The 15,834-nt window shown below is 45.2% G+C and overlaps 1 protein-coding gene across 4 annotated transcripts; it reads left to right on the forward strand.

Annotated features, from left to right (window-relative positions):
- The first annotated feature begins 211 nt into the window (after positions 1 to 211).
- Positions 212 to 13,512, forward strand: LOC122544160 (zinc finger protein 664-like). 4 transcript variants are annotated; one of them, XM_043683191.1, is made up of 4 exons: positions 212 to 811; positions 1,475 to 1,580; positions 6,269 to 6,457; positions 12,315 to 13,512. In XM_043683191.1, exons 3-4 carry the CDS (start codon positions 6,451 to 6,453, stop codon positions 12,878 to 12,880), a joined length of 573 nt encoding a protein of 190 aa, XP_043539126.1. In that variant the 5' UTR covers positions 212 to 811; positions 1,475 to 1,580; positions 6,269 to 6,450; the 3' UTR covers positions 12,881 to 13,512. The 4 variants fall into 4 exon arrangements, with proteins under 4 accessions (XP_043539126.1, XP_043539127.1, XP_043539130.1 ...); XM_043683192.1 differs by lacking the exons at positions 212 to 811; positions 1,475 to 1,580 and adding an exon at positions 4,924 to 5,622; XM_043683194.1 differs by lacking the exons at positions 212 to 811; positions 1,475 to 1,580 and adding an exon at positions 4,946 to 4,964.
- The last annotated feature ends 2,322 nt before the right edge of the window (positions 13,513 to 15,834 follow it).

Below are 15,834 nucleotides of genomic sequence, written 5' to 3' on the forward strand. Positions count from 1 at the left end.
CCAGCAGCACATCGGGATGGGAGCCTGGGACACACAGGGGGCTCCCACCCCCGGATTGATTCGGGGGAAGGGAGGGGAGAACCGGGAGCTGGTTGGGAGATGCCGAGCGGAGCAGGAACTGGGCCCGGAACTTGGAGTGAGCGGGCTGGGGGGGAAGGGGGAGGCCTTTCTCGGGCTCTGTGTGTGTGGGGGAGGGGGCTGCTGGGGGAGACAGAGCGGGAAGGAGCTGCTGTGGGACATTCCTGTGGTTTGCAATCCTCTGAACACTGATGGCAATTCATTGTTTGGCTCCTGTTTCAGGCTGTCTGTTGATATTGGGCAGTGAATAATGGATGCACAGACTATAATTGTGTGACAATCCCAGAAAGGACACGTACCAGACTCAACAGATTCAAAGTTTCGAGTGAAACATTAGAAAAAGCGCCTCTTCTTCCCTTCAGTTTGTGTATTGGCAACTTGATATTGATGTATGTCACCATTGCAGCTGCTTCAGTCATGGAGGTGTACTGATGTTAGTTTCTGGATCTCACCCAATCGTTAAAAAAATGGAAAGAAAAGGAGATGAGGAGCCACTCAGGGCAAGAGTGAAATCAAAAGCTGGTTCTGTTCGAATTGCTGAGTTTTAAAAATCCTAATGATTATTAACTGAATGCCACACTGATCAGTTTGATCTTGCCTAACTTGGCTTATGGCTGATTTACAGCTGAAAAATTTTCTGTCTCCCTCCAAGCAAGTATTCGAAGGACCAAGACAATGTAATATTCCCTCTCTACAAAGCCATGTGTGACCAGCTACTTCCACCAAACACGAGGTATGTTACCACTGTCAATGCGGAAAACATCCTTTCCACAATCACAGAGCAGATTGAATCAGACTTCGTTTGAGTTCAATTTCCAGAGATTTATCCAACAAATAGTCAGACACAACTGTGGAAAGACAAGTTTTTTTTTTCTCTCTCCATTCTCCATAGATGTCTTCCCAGTTCCAATTAATATCATTCATAAGGCATTAACATTCACACCATGTTTGAAGTGTTATAGGCTGACTCCTTGTCTAAAGTACACAGTTGGGAACTAAATCAAGATTACACTTAAAGACATTTTAAATATCACAAACCAGATAGACAATTACATCATGCTGCTACATTGTTTCGACAGCCATATGTGATAATTATTGACTCATTACTGAGCACACACACATACACAAAGGAACTGACTGAATCCCAGATGCACTCAATGTATCGACACACAAAATACAACGACTAACAACAATGTACATCCATGTACACTGTAGGAAACAGAAATGGTTAAAAACATAAAAGAAAAAGACATCAGGAGCAACTCGGGGCAAGAGTGGAATCAAAACCTGGTACTGTTCGAATTAATTGCTGGGTTTAAAAAACCCTAATGATTATTAACCGATTGCTGCATTGATTAGTGTGATCTTGCCTAATTCAACTTACATTATCTTACAGCTGAAAATTCGTGAGTTCCTCCAAGCAAATACTCGATGGACCAAGACAATGTAATATTCCCTCGGTGCAAAACCAAGCGTAACCAGCTGCTTCAAACAAACACCAGGTATGTTACCACCGTCAAAGCAGAGAACATGCTTTCCATGGTCACAGAGCAGATTGAATCAGATTTAAATTGAGCTCAATCTCTGGAGATGTACCCAAACAAATGAACAATTAGCCGAGGGAAGACAAGTTTGCTCTTTTTCTTCATTCTCAATAGATATCTGCTCAGTTCCAATTAATATCATTCATAGCCCATTAACATTCACATCATGGTAGAAGTGTTATAGGCTGACTCCTTACCTAAAGTACAGAATTGGGAACTAAATTAAGATTTCATTTAATAAGGGCATTTTCAATGTCACAAGCCAGATGAACAAAGAGAGTGTGCTGTTACATAGTGACAAGTAGTGTCACTGATAGGTAGTGAATCACTACTGAGTACACACATACACATGTACACAAAGGTACTGACCGATGCAGATTGAGTTAAAAATGCACTCCCTGTATCGACACACAAGGTACAAAGACTGACAGCGACATGTTTTTATATACACCGCAGGTACCAGAAGCAGATACATACAAAATATTTATGGCTCACAGGAGTCCACAGTACACAAAAAGACACCTGAGCCTATCAAGTCAATACCAGACAAAACCAAAGTTAAAAATTATTTGGAAACACTAGCTTTTGGAGCACTGCTCCTTCATCAGACACCTCCAAATTGAGACAAAACCAAGTACCAGACAATTCTAATCCAATTCAACAAGCATTCAATTTCAATAGATATGTCAAGGCAGCACAAGAGCTGCCAACCCAACTTTTATCACAACATCATTCTGAAATTGTTCATCTTTCTGGAATAGAAACCATGTTTTCCCTCTGCCCAGCAGTACGTTTTTGTTAAAAATAATTGTGTGACTTTGTTTCCAAATTCACTTCAATTTTCAACAAAAAGTCCCACTTGACCCTCCCTATGAGATATTACAAAAAAGCAAGAAAATATACTGCCGCTTTTCTTCAAATTAACCATAGAATCAAATAATCACTTTTTTAAGCCAGTGAAAAAAAGATCAATTTAATCAAATCATGTAACTTGTAAATTTTCTCTTTTTTTTGCAAGAAGAGTTCAATCATGTTCAATAAATTTGCCTTGATAGTTTAAATCTTCTCCACTGTTTATAGAAAGTGCAAGTCCTTTTGCTTTCCTCATCCCCACATAGAGCATCAGAAAAATACTGCTGATGGCTTGCACCATCACACTACAGATCAGAGCTATATAATATTCATGATAGAATAATGAAATGAATTAGCTAATTCTCTTTCCTGTAGAAGGAACATTGTGGTCAGTCAGCTGCAAAGTTCATTGCCCTTTCCCTTAGGTGTTACGTTCTTTTGTTAGTATCTGTCAATTTCTCAGCATTATTCATAAATGGATATAACTATGCACTGAGAAAGGCCGAAAGCATTCTGAAGAACAGCCCTTGCTATCATTCCTCTCAGTTTGACTCTACGCTGTAGTAGTTACAAAGCCCCTTTGCTTTTCCATGACACAAAACAAATGCATGGAGCCAGAACTGACAGGTACAGATTGATAACTGCACTCACACTTTCACAGAGCAGAAAAAGACAGGCATGGATCAATAACTAAATTCACAGATTCACAAAGCAGAAGCTGGTATATACAGATTGAAAACTATACTTATATATTCTCAGAGCAGAAATGAACAGAGAAAGATTGATCACTATACAGTCAGTCACACTGCACAGATTGCTAATGACACTCACTAACACATACAGTAGAAATTGGTAACTGTATTTGCATATTTACATTCCAAAAATGGCTAAGCAAATGCACATACTCACAACACAGAAGCTGATAGGGAAAGATTGATAAATGCACTCACATATTCACATAGCAGAGACTGACAGGACAGATTAATAACTGTACACTCAAATACACAGAGCTGAAACTGACAGGGACAGATTGGCACATACACTCAGACATTGACAGAGTAGTTACTGACAGATTTCTTATCAAACTTGCTCTATCACATCCAAATAGGAGAAACTGACAGGAACAGATTAATGATAATATTCTCAGTTTCATTTTGCATAAACTGACAGGTACAGTTTGATAACTAATCTCACAGTTTCACAGAGCAGAATCTGACAGGTGCAGATTGATAACTATATTCAGATTGACAAGCAAAAACCAACAGGTATAGCATCGTAACTATATTGACACGTTCACCATTAGAAACTCAAGATGTAGGTGCATAACAACACTCATTCATTTGGCAGAAGCAGAGCTACAGCTTGATAACTACAGTTGCCCATTCACATTGCAGTAACTGACAGGGACAGATTGATGATACTCACATATTCACATGACAGAAACTGACAAGTACAGATTTGTTAACTACAGTCACACATTTGTATTGCAATAACTGACAGGGACCCTCCTTATAAAATATTACAAACAAGCAGGAAAACAACGTCATTTGTTCAAATTATCAAGATAGCTTCCCACAGTATCCTGGGATATATTTGATCAGGTCCCGGAGATTTAGTCACTTTTTATATTTTTTTAAATCTCCAGAGCCACCTCTTCTGTCATGTGGACTGTTTTGAAGACATCACTCTTTATTTCTCCAAATTCCCTAGTCTCCACAGGGACAGAATGATAACTAAACTCATATGTTCAAATAGGAGAAAATTACAGGGAGCGAATGGTAATTACACACATTCACAAACCAAAAACTGCCAACTGCAGATTAATAGCTACATTTTCAGTTTACAGAGCAGAAACGGAGGGGACAGCATGATAACTGCTCTCACATATTCACAGAGTAGAATCTAACAGGTACATATTCATAACAAAACTCATACATTCACCTTGTGGAAACTGCCAGGTATGGATTAATAACTGCACTCATATTCACAAAGCAGAAACTAACAGGAGCAATTTGATAACTTTGTTTATTCATTCCAGGATGAAGGAATCACTGGCCAAGCAAGCATTTATTGCCTACCCCTAATTGGGCAGTTAAGAGTCAACCACATTGCTGTGGATCAGGATTACATGTTGGAGAGACCGAGTGAGGATGGCAGACTCCTTCCCTAAAGGGCATTTGTGAACCACATGGGTTTTTCCAACAATTGACAATGGATTCACTGTCATCATTGGACTCTTACTTCCAGATTTTACTGATATCAAATTATGCAATCTGCCGTAGCAGGATTTGAACCTGGTCTGGTCTGCAGAATATTACCTATGTCTCTGATTCAATCCAAGTGAAGGGCTTATGCCCAAAACCTCAATTCTCCTGCTTCTCGCATGCTGCCTGACCTGCTGTGACTTTCCAGCACCACACGTTTCGACTCTGAATTAACAGTCTAGCGATAATCCCACTCGGGCAGAGCCCCTATTTGCCCAGAGGACAGGTCAGTGCCTACCACATTGCTGTGGGAGTGCAATCGCATGTCAGCCAGAACAGGAAAGGATGGCAGATTTTGTTTCCTAAAGGACATTAGAGGAGCATATTTATTTTTCCCTGAGAACTGGCATTAAACACTTATTTTCAAGTTATTCTTGAATTAAAATTCCACTATCTGCCATGATGGGAGTTTGTCCCTGGTCCACAGAACATTACCTGGTTCTTGAGACTGTTGCCTTCCCTATTTAGATTCACTCTAAGGGCATGCAGGTGGGGGGACAGTTCATGGCAGTGAGTTAATGGGGGTTGGGGTAGATGTCACCTCATAAACATTGACAGAAAGATGGATGCACCCCCACCTCCCCGACAGTGCTGGCGGGGGTAAAATTGGGGGTATTGTGGGGTGCAGGGCAATGGACGGGTGCCCAACCCACAATGCACGGCGCATGTGAAAACTCCCCATTCCTCAAAACGTTTGGGGGGGGGGAGGGGTGATAAGAGGTGGCGGGTGCGCAGGCGTGACGCCATTGTGGCCGTGAGGTGGACAAGTGCGCAGGTGCAGTGCCCGTGGGATTGAGTGCGCGCGCAGGTGCGTTGCCGGCTGGGAAGCAGCGCCTGCGCATTGAGGAGACCCAACTAAAGGAGGCCTTAAGGCACAGAAACAGGTCAGAGAAAGACTTAAAAACATAATAATTGCAAATATATATATTTTTTAATATGTAATCTAACACAGAGATAGGTAGGTGCAGATTTCAGGGATCAGAGAGATTGTAGAAAAAAATATATAATGAAAATGCCATTTGAATCTACCATCTAACAGAGGAAAGGGATCACACATATGACACCACTGCCCCAGTGTGAGGGTGGGGGTCTGCTATCAGTGTGACACCACTGCCCCAGTGTGGGTGGGGGGACTGCTATCAGTGTGACACCACTGCCCCATGTGAGGGAGGGGGGGGACTGCTATCAGTGTGACACCACTGCCCCATGTGAAGGGGGGGACTGCTATCAATGTGACACCACTGCCCCAGTGGGGGGGACAGCTATCAGTGTGACACCATTGTTCCAGTGTGACACCATTGTTCCAGTGTGAAGAGGGACTGCTATCATTGTGACACCACTGCCCCAGGGTGAAGGGGGAGCAGTGGCAGTGTTATACCACTGCCCCAATGTGAAACTGGATTGTTATTATTGTGCCACCACCCCCCCAGTATGGAGTGGTCCAGGATATTTCCATGTTTTCTTGTTTAACTACCATCTCTCTATTCTTCTGTGTGTTCGTTCTCTCTCTCTCTCTCTCTCTCTCTCTAGGCACCAAGCTGTCACAGAAGGGACGTCTATGCGGGGAAAACCGACAGGAGGCACTTGAGAAGTAGTGGGTGGGGTGAGGGCTACACCGGGTGCACAGGAAAAGTCTTTGCCTCTTCTGAGTCTCTCCACCTCCTTCCCCCACCCTCTGCTCTTTTGAGACGTCTGACACTACACTCCGTGGGATGGCAGGTAGGTTTAGGAGGAGAGACCATGCCTGTGTGAGGCAGGTGGGAATGATCCAAACAGAGAATAGCCTCAGACCACTCAGTCCTCTCTCCTTCCTTCGTCAGACTGCTAGCCTGTTTGTGTATGCCATATGCTCGCTACTCTCATTTCCCCCTCACCTCTGCCTCCACCTCCTGTTCCATCGTATCCCCATCTCGTTCTCTTAAACTCCTGGGAATGTGATCCCAAATTTTCACAATCCCATCCGAGGTGAGGCAAATCTTTCTGTCCCAGGAGTTGGGATCAAGGTGGGTTTTGGGGGGGAGCGGGTGCGTCAATCTACAGGCTGGTTACCTGTGCAGTGCCGTAGGGATCAGTGCTGGGGCTACAGTTGTTTCCAACATCTATTCAGGACTTGGACAAGGAGAGTGAGTGTGGATGACATACTAAAATAGACCGAAAGGCAAGCAGTGAAGATGACACACATGAGTTTGCTGAGGGACATTGGAAGCAAAAAAACATAGAAATTCAGAGAGAAAACACTCAGGTTTGGAAGCATCCTTGGAGTGGGAACAGGGTATTTTTTTTCTCTCTGGGAGAGATATCCCGGGGAGTATGTCTGGGGAAATTATTTGTGTGGAATCCCAGTAGTCAGTGGAAAATTTTAAGGAGATCTCAGATATCTGTAAAAATGATAAGGTTGTAATGGTAGGGGATTTTAAATTTCCAAACATAGGCTGGGACTGCCATAATGTTAAGGGCTTGGATGGAGAGGAATTTGTTAATATACTCGAGAAAATGTTCTTATTCAGTATGTGGGTGTACCTATGAGACAAGGAGTGAAACTTGACCTTCTCACGGGAAATAAGGCAGGGCAAGTGACTGAGGAGTCAGCGAGCAGAACACTTTGGGGGCAGTGATCTGAATTCTATTAGTTTAAATATAGTTATGGAGAAAGATAGACCTGATCTAAAAGTTAAAGTTCTAAGTTGGAGGACGGCCAATTTTGACGGTATTAGGCAAGAACTTTCAAAAGTTGGTTGGGAGAGACTATTCACAGGTGAAGGGAAGTAGGGAAGTGGGAAAGTGGGAAGCCTTCAAAAATGAGATAAGAGGCCAGAGGCAGTATGTTCCTGTTGGTGTGAAGAGCAAGGCTGGTAGTTACAGGGAATGCTGTATGACGAGAGAAACTGAGGCTCTGATCAATAAAAAGGAGGTGTATGGCAGGTATAGAGAGCTGAGATTGGGTGAATACCTCCAGGAGTATAAGGGCAGTAGGAGTATATTCGAGGGAAATCAGGAGGGCAAAAAGGACATGTGAGATAGCTTTGGCAAATAGGGTTAAGGAAAATCAATGGGGTTCTACAAATACCTGATTGATTAGATTCCCTACAGTGTGGAAACAGGTCCAGACCACACCGACCCTCCGAAGAGTAACCCTCCCAGACCCATTTCCCTTTGAATTTAGCATGGCCAATTCACCTGGCCTGCACATTTTTGGACTGCGGGAGGAAACCGGAGCACCCAGAGGAAACCCACGCAGACACAGGGAGAACATGCAAACTCAACACAGTCAGTCACCCGAGGCTGGAATCGAACCTGTGCTTCTGGTGCTGTGAGGCTGCAGTGCTAACCACTGAGCCACCGTGCCGCCCATAATATATTAAGGACAAAAGTGTAACTTGGAAGAGAATAGGGCCCCATAAAGAACAACAAATCCATCCATGTGTGGAACCACTGGAAATGGGTTGAGATACTAAATGAGTATTTTGCATCAGTATTTACTGTGGAGAAGGATATGGAAGCTAGAGAACTTGGGGAAACAGTGATATTTTGAAAAGTGTCCATCTTACAGAAGAAGAGGAGGTGCTGGAGGTCTTAAAATCCAGAAAGGTGGATAAATCCCTGGGTCAGGTGTACCCTAGAACTCTGTGGGAAACTAGTGAAGTGATTGCTGAGCCCCTTGCTGAGATAGTGTATCATTGATAGTCACAGGTGAGGTGCTGGAAGACTGGAGGTTGGCTAACATGGTGCCACTAATTAAGAAAGGTGGTAAGGAAAAGCCAGGGAACTATAGACCAGTCAGCCTAATATCAGGTCGGTAAGTTGTTGGAGCGAATTCTGAGGGATAGGGTGTACAGGGGAACCTCGATTATTCAAACAAGATGGGCAGGTGGTATTTCCTTTGGATAATTGATTATTCGGTTAACTGATTCAATGCCACTCCTCTAGGGCTCGGAGTTTGCTGAAGTTTCCTTTTTCCTCTGTCGCAGGGTTTGTTTCTGAGCAGACACACACTTTGTGTATAAGGGATCTGCAGCATTGCTGAAGCCCCTTGTATAGAACTCCCAGGGAAAGTGTGGAGAGAGAGAGAGAGAGAGAGATAGGGCTGGCGATCAGACATTTAGAGACAGTGCCTGGGCTCCCATCGATGTCCAGGACTGTTCTCAGCCGTATTTCAGTAAGCCGAATTTATTTTTAATCATTGTAAACAAGAGAAACCATCAGTGTTGGAAACACCACTTTGATGTAATGTTTCTATCGGGACCATGAGACCTTCTTTGAATAATCCGAAATTCAGATAATTGATGTTCAGATAATCGAGGTTCCTCTGTACGTATATTTGGAAAGTTAAGGACTGATTAGGGATCATCAACATGGCTTTGTGGATGGGAAATCATGTCTCACTAACTTGATTGAGTGTTTTAAAAAAGTGAAAAAGAGGATTGATGAGGGCAGAGTGCTGGAGGTTGTCTGTATGGACTTCAGTAATGTGTTCGATAAGGTTCCACGTGGTAAACTGGTTGGCAAGAATACATCACATGGAATACAGGGAGAGCTAGCCATTTGGATGCAGAACTGGCTCAAAGGCAGGGGACAGAGGGTGATAGTGGAGGGATGCTTTTCATACTGGAGGCCTGGGTCCACTGTTTTTGTCAATTGTATAAATGATTTGGGTGTGAACATAGGAGGTATGGTTAGTAAGTTTGCAGATGACACCAAAATTGGAGGTGTAGTGGACAGCAAAGAAGGTTACCTCAGAGTACACCGGGGACCTTGATCAAATGGGCCGAGCTGGCGTTTAATTTAGATAAATATGAGGTGCTGCATTTTGGAAAGGTAAATCAGGACAGGGCTTTTTCCACTTAATGGGAAGGTCCTGGGGAATGTAGCTGAACAAAGAGACCTTTTAGTGCAGGTTCATAGTTTCTTGAAAGTGCAGTCTTGAGTAGACAGGGTGGTGAAAAAGGCGTTTGGTATGCATTCCTTTATAGGTCAGTGCATTGAGTACAGAAGTTGGGAAGTCATGTTGAGGCTGTACAGGACATTGGTTAGGCCACTTTTGGAATACTGCATGCAATTCTGGTCTCCCTGCTATAGCAAAGATGTTGTTAAATCAGGCAATCATTGACTAGTGGTGTGCCTCAGGGATCGGTTTTGGGACCACAGTTACTTACAATTTATATAGATGATTTGGACCATGTGTACAGTGTCAACTTTGCTGATGACACTAAGATGAGTGGCACAGCAAAGTGTGCAGAGGACTGTGAAACTTTGCAGAGGAACATAAATGCTTTAAATGAGTGGGTAAAGATCTGGCAGATGGAATACAATGTGAGTAAATGTAAAGTCATACATTTTGGTAGGAATAACAGCAAACTAGATTATTACTTGAATGGTACAAAGTTGCAGCATGCTGATTTGCGGAGGGACGTGAGCGCATGAAGATACAAGAAGTAATTAGGAAGGCAAATGGAATTTTGTCCTTCATTGTTAAAGGGGTTGAGTTTAAAAGCTGGGAGAATGTTACAGCTGTACAAGGTACTGGTGAGGCCGCACCTGGAGTACTGCGTGCAGTTTTGGTCTTCTTACTTGAGAAAGGATGTACTGGCATGGGAGGGGGTGCAGAGGAGGTTCACTGGGTTGATTCCAGAGCCCAGAAGGGTTGGTTTATGAGGAGAGGCTGAGTAGATTGGGCTTATATTCATTGGAATTCTTATATTCATTGGAATGAGGGGGTATCTTAAAGAAACATATAAAATTATGAAGGGAGTCAATAAAATAGAATTGATAGGTGTTTCCACTGGTAGGTGAAACTCGGACAAGAGGGCACGGCCTCGAGGTTAGAGGAAGCAGGTTTAGAAGTGAACTGAGAAGGAACTTCTTCACCCAGAGGGTTGTTAATCGACAGAATTGCTTGCCCAGGGAAGTAGTTGACATTACTTCAATAATCACTTTTAAAGCTAAGGTAGATACCTTTTTGAAAAATAAGGGAATTAAGGGAACGGTGAAAATGCGGGTAAGTGGAGCTGAGTCCATGAAAAGATCAGCCATGATCATATTGAATGGTGGAGCTGGCTCAAAGGGCCAGATGGCATACTCTTGTTCCTACTTCTTAAACTTGGAAGGGTGCAGAAAAAATTTTACAAGATGTGGCCAGGGTTGGAGAGTTTGAGCTATGGGGAGAGGCTGAATAGGCTGGGGTAGTTGTACCTGGAGTATCGGAGGCTGAGGGGTGACCTTCTAGCGGTTTATAAAATCATGAGGGGCATGGATAGGATGAATAGCTAGGGTTTTTTCCCCAGGGTAAGCCAGTCAAAAACTAGAAGGTATAGGGTTAGGGCGAGAAGGGAAAGATTTGAAAGGGACCTCAGGGGCAACTTTTTCACGCAGAGGGTGGTGCGTGTATGGGATGAGCTGCCAGAGAAAGTGGTGGGGCTGGCTCAATGAAAATATTTAAATGACACCTGGATTAGTAGATGAATAGGAAGGGTTCGGAGGGTGTGGGCCAAATGCTGGCAAATGGGACTAGATTAATTTAGGATATTTGGTTGGCATGGACAAGTTGGGCCAAAGGATGTGTTTCTGTGCTGTCCATCTCTGTGACTCTCGTCAGTTGCTTTGTCACTTGCTGAGCTTTTTTCAGAAATGTCTGTTTCTAATTGCCAGAATCCACAATTCTTTGGGGTTTTTTTTTGCACTGAGGGATTAAGTGAGTGGGGGAAAAAAAACTCAGCAGATAAAATATAATATGGGGAAATGTGAGTCGATGCATTTTGGCAAGAAGAATAGAGGAGCTGAATATTATTTAAATGGAGAAAGACTGGAACTGAGGAATTCAGAGTCCACGTGCATAAATCACAAAACAAAACTAGCGTCTAAGTTGAACAGGTAATGGGGATAGCAAATGGTCTTTATTTCAGGAGAAATGCAGTATAAAAGTTGGGAGGTTTTTACTAAAACTGTACAAGACCTAATAGAGGTTTACACAATTATGAGGGGCATGGATAGGATAAATAGACAAAGTCTTTTCCCCAGGGTCGGGGAGTCCAGAACTGGAGGGCATAGGTTTAGGATGAGAGGGGAAAGATATAAAAGAGACCTAAGGGGCAACTTTTTCACACACAGGGTGGTGCGGGTATGGAATGAGCTGCCAGAGGAAGTGATGGAGGCTGGTACAATTGTTCCATCGATCACTCCCAGGACAGGTACAGGGGATTAGATACAGAGCAAAGTTCCCTCTACACCATTTCCCCCCACCCCCCCTCCCCCCCACTCACCCACCATCGATCACTTCCAGGACAGGTACAGGGGATTAGATACAGAGCAAAGCTCCCTCTACACCATTTCCTTCACACATCCCCCACCCACCATCGATCACTCCAAGGACAGGTACAGGGGATCCTCCCCCCACCCACCATCGATCACTCCCAGGACAGGTACAGGGGATTAGATACAGAGTAAAGCTCCCTCTACACCACCTCCCCCGCCACCTCCCCCCACCCACCATCGATCGCTCCCAGGACAGGTACAGGGGATTAGATACAGAGTAAAGCTCCCTGTACATTTTCATTCTAAAATAATTGCTCTCTTCCCTCAGTCCCACCGAAGGGAGACATGGTACGGCTGATCCGACAGGAGGAGGAGGAAATTGTAGTGGAGGGGCCTGCCCCCGTACCCTCCAGAGGAAGAGGAGGAAGATTGAGCGACCAGGATGGGCGGCGCCCCCGGCACCAGTGCGGCATCTGCGGCAAGGGCTTCCTGCACCCGTCGTCAGTGAGGACCCACCAGCGGGTGCACACCGGCGAGAGGCCGTTCCTCTGCGCATCCTGCGGCAAGGCCTTCAAGCACCTCTCCGAGGTAACCGTCCATGAGAGGGTCCACACGGGTGAGAGGCCATTCGCCTGCGGCATCTGCGGCAAGGCCTTCGTCAACTCCTCCAACCTGCTGACCCACCGCCGGGTCCACACCGGCGAGAGGCCCTACAAGTGCACCGTCTGCGGCAAGGACTTCACGCAGTCTGGCGAGCTCAAGAAGCATGGACGTGTCCACACCGGCGAGCGGCCCTACAAGTGCACCGTCTGCGGCAAAGGCTTCACCCGCTCGCCCCACGTCAAGCGGCACCAAAGGGTCCACACCCGGCACCTGGGCACCGTGACCCTCTGACGAACTCCCCCACTCTGCCAGCTTGATCTGTGGGAAAGGGCCAGCAGTGTGTAAACTCTACATTTCTCTCTCTCTCTCGTGCACATCGTCTTCTGTCAGCATTGTGATGTGTGTTGTCGGTCCATCCGGCTTTTGCTTGTGCCCCAGTTCCCCACTGGCAAGCTGCAGCCAGGAAAGGCCTACATTTCTGTCTGTGAGCGAGCCATTTGTTTCAGGAAGCGATCAACACTGTTTGCGTGCAAGCACACACACAAGACACCCAGATGTTGACTCCTGCGTATACTCTTTGCACACGTGCACAACCTGACTCATGCAAACACATGCGCACAGTGTATCTCATACACACTTTGCACACTGACTCTTGCACACACACAGACATTGATTCATGTGCACACACAAGACAAACAGATGTTGACTCCTGCGTATACTCTTTGCACACAGACACCGACTCATACACACTTGTGCGCATATGCACAGACACTAATTCACGCGTAGACTTCTTGCGCGCGCGCACACACACAGACACTGAGTCACATATACACACTTTGCACATACATATTCTCACGCATACACTTGTTGTGGTTCTGTTCGCCGAGCTGGGAATTTGTGTTGCAGATGTTTCGACCCCTGACTAGGTGACATCCTCAGTGCTTGGGAGCCTCCTGTGAAGCGCTTCACAGAAGGCTCCCAAGCACTGAGGATGTCACCTCAACAGGGGACGAAACGTCTGCAACACAAATTCCCAGCTCGGCGAACAGAACCACAACAATGAGCACCTGAGCTACAAATCTTCTCACAGACTTTGCATACACTTTGCACACGCACACACTGACTGATGCGTACACTCTTTGCGCACGCACACACACTCACACAAACATACACTGACTCATGGACTGCAGCCGTTCGCAAAGTTCTCACCACCTTCTCAAGGACAGCTCGGGATGAACCATAAGTGCTGGCCAAGTTGCGACACCTACATCCCATGTGCATATTCTGTTCTCATGTTCATACATGCACATGTACTGACTCACATGCAGAATGTTTGCACACCCTCACACTCAGCAATGTAGACACACATTGACAAAGCATTTGGAACACTAGCTGTTCAGTCCCTCAGTCACTGGTCAGAGGCAGCAGCTTCTCGACAAATGGTGAGTGAGAACAGTGAGCTGCCTTCCAATTCATTGTTGCCTGTCTGCATGGAGAGATGGTGAAGTAGCCTCTTTAGAGTCTGGAGTCTTTCCGCTCCAATCTTGTTCACGCACGGACTGTGTGCCAGCCTAGCAGTCAATCACAGAGTTATGACCAACTGAACACTCCTAATCACCATATTGGTCGAGGACCCAATCAACAGGCTGTCACCAGGCAGATTGGCCTTGAGCACTCACCCACAGGGTTCTCGTGTCCGGCAATCTCCTGTCCTGTCACTTCCTCTCCCACATCAACAAGGCGACAGTGTAAATACAGCTCCCAATGTGCTATAAAACCACTGCATCTCTTTGTACAGCTTCCTTCTTTTAGAACAGACCTTTCTCCATTTCGGTCACAAACCAAAAATAAAATCAAATATCGTGATCTTCACAATGTATACTCGTGCAAGCGCACACTATCTTTTGTGTACCCACTCTGGTACACCCACATGTACTTATATGCTCATATATGTTTACATTTGGTGTGCATACACACACTTTCTGGCTCATGTGCACACTCTGCTATGTGCAAACACACACAATTACACACAATTTGGTATACACAAACGGAATTTTACACATACTTTCTGGTAGGTGCAAATACACACCCAGACTTGTGCACATTTTGGTGCATGCACACTCTGGGGACACAAATACCTGCATACTCGTGAAAACACTCCACTGATATATGTGTTGGCAAACTGATTCATTAGCATACACTCTCAGGTACACACCTGCACGGATTTATTAGCATACACAGGTACACTCAGGTCCACTGGCACACAGACACAGTCTGACTGATAAACATACAATGATAGATATACACTGGGGGAGTGCTGCAGATATACCATGTATTGGAGAGAGTGCTACACTACTGGAGGGTTATTACTGATGGAATGTCATTCTGTCAGAGGGTCTGCGCTGTCTGATGTCAGCGCTGAGGGGGTACGCACTGTCAGAGGGTCAGTATCGAGGGAGTGCTGCATTGTTGAAGAATCAGCACTGAGGGAAGAAGCATTGTCAGTGTCAAAGGATCAGCACTGAGGGATTGGGTACTGTTGGAGGTTCAGTACTGCAGGAGTGGGTGCTGTCAGAGGGTCAGTACTGAGGGAGTGGGCTGTGTCAGAGGGTCAGTGCTGAGGGAGTGGGCAGTGTCAGAGGGTCAGCACTAAGGGAGTGGGCACTGTCTGGGTCAGTATTGAAGGAACAAGCACTGTTGGAGAGTCAGCACTGAGGTGCAGGCACTGTCAGAGTGTCAGTACTATGGGAGTGGGCACTGTCAAAGAGCCAGTGCTGTTTTCTTGTGGAATTTTCACATCTGAATGGAAATGAATAAGAACCTGAACTATCCTGTCAATACAAAATAACTTTCAAAGCTGCCCGTTTAACAAAGAAAAATTACAACCCAGGAACTGGCCCTTTGGCCCTCCAAGCCTGAGCCGATCCAAATCCACTGTATAAACCTCTGCGCGATTCCTAAGCATCTGTATCCCTCTGCTTCCCCACCTACTCATGCATCTATCCAGACACATCTTAAATGAATCTACCGTGCCTGCCTCTACCACCTCTGCTGGCAATGCATTCCAGGCACCTACCACCTTCTGTGTAAAGTATTTACCACGTATGTTCCCCCTTAAACGTTTCACCTCTCACTTTGAAAGCATGACCTCTCATTATTGAATCCCTCACCCTGGGAAAAAGCTTATCTCTATCCATCCTGTCTATATTCTTCATGATTTTATAGACCTCAGTCAGGTTCCCCCC

Source organism: Chiloscyllium plagiosum, chromosome 47 (assembly GCF_004010195.1).
Source record: "Chiloscyllium plagiosum isolate BGI_BamShark_2017 chromosome 47, ASM401019v2, whole genome shotgun sequence".
Taxonomy (NCBI): Eukaryota; Metazoa; Chordata; class Chondrichthyes; order Orectolobiformes; family Hemiscylliidae; genus Chiloscyllium; species Chiloscyllium plagiosum.